This window comes from Octopus bimaculoides, chromosome 1, assembly GCF_046866305.1.
Source record: "Octopus bimaculoides isolate indiv1 chromosome 1, ASM4686630v1, whole genome shotgun sequence".
Taxonomy (NCBI): domain Eukaryota; kingdom Metazoa; phylum Mollusca; class Cephalopoda; order Octopoda; family Octopodidae; genus Octopus; species Octopus bimaculoides.
In genome coordinates, this window is record NC_142928.1 from 86,534,659 (window position 1) to 86,539,658 (window position 5,000).

Below are 5,000 nucleotides of genomic sequence, written 5' to 3' on the forward strand. Positions count from 1 at the left end.
TAGCGGAGGTACATATATTCCATATTGCGATGGATTTTTGCTTGTTTACTTGAAGAATGGCCAAGTCAAGTGAAAAAGCTATATCAACTTTCGCTCCAACATAAATTTCCGGATTATCCACACATGGATTACTTTGCACGGATATTTACCACTGGAATGAAACTACACTTCAAGTACTGTTCTCTCTTTTTTCAGCACATCACACTCTTTACCACTTCATACTAAAAATATCCGCCTATGGATATAATAATAGATTACTTTATTTTTTCTGTCTCCGATGAAGGGAAGTACTGGATCTTCCCAGAAACAGCTGTAAGACTCTATCCATAAAATACTTCTCCAACCTTACCTTTACTCTCTTTATCTTTTTGTTTTTATATATTTACATATATATATATATATATATATATATATATATATATATATATATATAGATGTATATATATGGGCTTCTTTCAGTTTCCAACTACCAAATCCACTTATAATGCTTTGGTCAGCCAGGAGCTATAGTAGAAGACATTTCACTGTGTCCTGCAGTAGGACTGAACCTGAAACCATGTGGTTGGGTAGCAAACTTCTTAACAACACAGCCACTCCTGTGTGGATATATTTGCTGTTGTGGTAGTGAGATAAATGTAGGAGGAGGAGGAAGTTGTCGAAGGACAAATAATGGGTGACAGTAGAAGTAAAGTGACAGTGAGCAGAAAGATATGTCTATCTGTCATGCTCGACTAGAGTAGCATACAGGGAAAGAGTGAATTAAGAGACTCAAAATGAGAGCACATAGGAGTTGTAAGTGTAACAATGAGTGCCTGGTGTCTTTCAGAGAAAATGCAAGTGTAGAGTAGTAATTTACATGATTCAATTCTGCATGTGCATGTGTGTGTGTGTGTGTGTGTGTGTGTGTGCATGTGTACACACACACACACACACACACACACACACACACACACACACACACACACACACACACACACACACACACACACACACACACACACCTACACCTCTGGGCAACTAAATAGAGGCTTTGTTGAGATATAGAAAGCTGTTGAATTGGCTGCTATCAGCTAAGATTTCTTAGCACACTGAAAGAGAAAGTAATAAAAATTAAGTCAGGATACTTAACCATGACATGAAAGTGGTATTTTCTTAACTGATTAACTGAGGAAAATAGAGCAATGTGTTGCTCTGATCAGATCACAATTACTGTCTTCAGTGGTCCAGCACCTCAACCTCTCTGCTTTTACATTTGCATATCTATAGAAAGCATGTTAGTTGTTTACAAGTTCAAATATAGAATATTTATTCATATCAATTAGAGCAGACAAGTCTAGATGTGAATGATCCTTCTCTGTAGTTTAATCATTAGGAAGTGCAGCCAATTGTAAAATTGCCTGCTCTGGCAATTTATTTGTGAATATCCTAATTTTAGCCGAACCTTTCAACCATTGATGATGAAGATATAAAATAAGATAAATAAATAATGTAGAGAATACCTTGATGGTGGTTGATGGAATATAAGGGGGAACTAGGCTATTAAAAAAATATTTTTGAAGTGGTAGTTAATGTGAACTTCAAAATGATTGGGACTTTCATATAAGATGACAGTGTACTGAATTGTTGTTTTCTATGTCTGTTGAATCTATACTAGTATGGCTAAGAAGTTGACTTAAATGGTGTTAGGAGAACAGTGAAATTGCTTGCTCATAGTCAAGAAAATTCTTATAGTTTTACAAAGAAATATTTCATTTTCTGTAGTTTGGAGGTTTTTTATTTGCTTCGGGTTCAGTCCCACTGCGTAGCATCTTGGGCAAGTGTCTTCTACTGTAGCCTCGGGCCGACCGAAGCCTTGTGAGTGGATTTGGTAGACGGAAACTGAAAGAAGCCCGTTGTATATATGTATATATATATATATATATATATATATATGTGTATGTTTGTGTGTCTGTGTTTGTCCCCCCAGCACCGCTTGACAACTGATGCTGGTGTGTTTACGTCCCTGTAACTTAGCGGTTCAGCAAAAAGAGACCGATAGAATAAGTACTAGGCTTCCAAAGAATAAGAAGGTGGTGCTCCAGCATGGCCGCAGTCAAATGACTGAAACAAGTAAAAGAGTAGTTTTGGTATAAAACAGTATTTCTTAAAGGCAGTTTCTAAGCGGAAATTTCTGAATAGAAATAAATACTGTCATCATTTCAATCACTTTTCTTATGTTTGTACAGGTCTTTTCTGTTAAATATGTGAGATAATGACTCCTGTACATTATAGGCACAGGCATGACTATATGGTTAAGAAGTTTGCTTTTCAATCACATGGTTTCAGGTTCAGTCCCAGTGTGTGGTGCTTTGGGTAAGCATCTTCTATAACCCCATTCTAACCAAAAACTTTGTGAGTGGATTTAGTAGATAGAAATTGAAAGAAGCCTGTCTACATAATGTGTGTCTCTGTGTGTGTGTGTATATATGTGTGTGCCTGTGTGTGTGTGTATATATTTATCAGTGTGTGTGTATGTATGTATGTGTATGTATATATGTATGTCTGTATATGTATCCCTTTATATGTGTGTGTGTTTGTATATGTATGTATGTCTATGTGTTTGTATATGCATGTATGTCTGTATGTGTTTATATGCAAATGTCTCCTTGTTCTGATATCTTTTGATGGTTGTAAATGAGCATCACTGCCATACAAGAAAGTGTCTTTAATTTCCAATCTTCCATGAAAACATACCTGGCTATGAGGAAATATTTCCTTATTTGGAAACAAGTGAGGATTTATGACAGGAAGATCAGCTGACTATAGAAAGTCTAGCTCAAATTCCATCCAATCCATGCAAGTATAGAAAAGTGGACATTAGAACAATGATGATGATAATGATGATATTAATAGCATATGTTTTATTGGTCCCAGAGAGATAAATTTGAGGTACTGAATAAATACTGCAAATCTCTCTTATCATCTTTCATCCTATTGTATTTAATAGTGCCTTGTTAATAGATAGAATTGTGTGCTTGCATTCAACAGGAAAATATCAATTCTAATGCTGTTAGCACTTAAGAGTTGAATTAATCAACCCTTTAATATTCAAATCAGCTATATCCAGCCCCAGATTCAACCTTTCACACTTAGCCTACAATGGCATTCTAAAAATAAACTATCACATCAAAATCCCGAAGCTACAAGATAAAGCACGATTAATTTAAAATAATGGGAATAAATAAGGATTACATTTGACAGTGTAATCTGAGTGCTAAAGGGTTAAAGCGAAATGATCTTTTGTTGTGAATTAAAGAATGGAGTGGTATCATCATCTTGTTAATATTCACTTTTCCAAGGGCAGTGAGCTGGCAGAATCGTTAGCCTTTTGGGGTTGATTAAATAAGTACCAGTTACACACTGAAGTCGATGTAATCGACTTAATCCCTTTGTCTGTCCCCTCTATGTTTAGCCCCCTGTGGGCAATGAATAAATAAATAAATAAATAAATATTCACTTTTCCATACTTGCATGGATCAGATGGATTTTGTGGAGGCAAATTTTCTACAGTCAGATGCCCTTCCTGATGCCAACCCTCCTCTGTTTCCACATAAAGTAATATTTCCCCATGGCCAGACATGCTTTTATGGAAGATAGGAAATGAAGGATACAGCTTGCATGACAGTGACACTTACAATGTCAACACAAGGAAATAGTAAAATCCACAAAACATACATACATACATACGATTGGCTTCTTTCAGTTTTTCAATAAAATCCACTCACAAAGCTTTGTGAGGTCCAGGACTGTTACAGAGAACACTTACCCAAGATATCATACAGTAACACTGAACTTGAAACCATGCTGTTGGGAAGCAAGCTTTTTACCTCACAACTGTGTCTGTGCCTATATGATTCATAAAATTTGTAACTAATGATGTTGAGACATTGTGCTCTTAAACACACCATATTGCTTTCATTCCATCATCAGCCTGGATATGAATGTCTTGACAAATTAGTATTTGGAACAATATACAGAATTAAAAAAAATTAGAATATAAGAAATATTTTCAAAAATTTCATCCTATTACATAAATAGGTGCATAAACTCAATTGCATTTTGAGCATATTTTACAGATACTGCTTGTTAGAGCAGCAAAAGGCAGTTGAGTTAATGAAAAAGTCTACCTTTATCTTTATGCAATTAAATTGTAAATCTTACTTGTCATATAGTTTGTAAATATATTACTATTTTATATATTTCATCTTCATTTTTCAGTATGTACATTCAGCTGAAATAACTCATAGGGTGAGCATATTTTTAATTTCCTATTTTTAACTTTCTAAAATTCTATTTAAATGTTGTTCTTATATATATATATATATATATATATATATATATATATATATTACTTTCTATGAAGAAAATGTTTCAATATTTAAACAATTTACCAACTTTTTTCTATTATCCAATTTGTTTTGATTTTTTTCCTGTTCACTAAATTTACATAAAAGCATTACTATGCATAATGTGGGTTCTTTTGGTATGATTATTGCTCATTGAAAGCATGGAAAGCGGACGTTAAACGACAATGATGATGATGATTCATTAAATATTAGTCTGTAAACATCTTTTACTATCTATATATATATATATATATATAAATATATAGTTTTAGGAAAAGAACCAAGGTTCACTGTCACATATAGAAAAATTAATAAGTAAAAGCACAATAAATAAGTATAATATAATACAAAGTAAATATCATAAGATAAAGATAATAAAACGACTATTGAATTCTGTGACAGTGGATTTTCATCGATGAGTTCATGAACCTTGGTTCTTTTCGTAAAACTACACATTTATATATATTTAATACTGTGAAACTTAATTTAATTTTAATTTTTATAAATTGATTTTAATTGAATTTTTACCTGTAATTTTGGATTTTTATCCCTAATATTATTATTATTATTATTATTATTATTATTATTATTATTATTATTATTATTATATATATA

The 5,000-nt window shown here is 33.0% G+C and overlaps 1 protein-coding gene across 1 annotated transcript in view; it reads left to right on the forward strand.

The window, feature by feature from the left end:
- The window catches only part of LOC106868575 (mitogen-activated protein kinase 14), a 68,195-nt gene that overhangs the window by 42,147 nt on the left and 21,048 nt on the right, over positions 1 to 5,000 (forward strand). Inside the window, exon 6 of the mRNA XM_089347538.1 lies at positions 4,258 to 4,287. Coding sequence (XP_089203664.1) covers positions 4,258 to 4,287 — 30 coding nt within the window. The remainder of the gene's footprint in view (positions 1 to 4,257; positions 4,288 to 5,000) is intronic.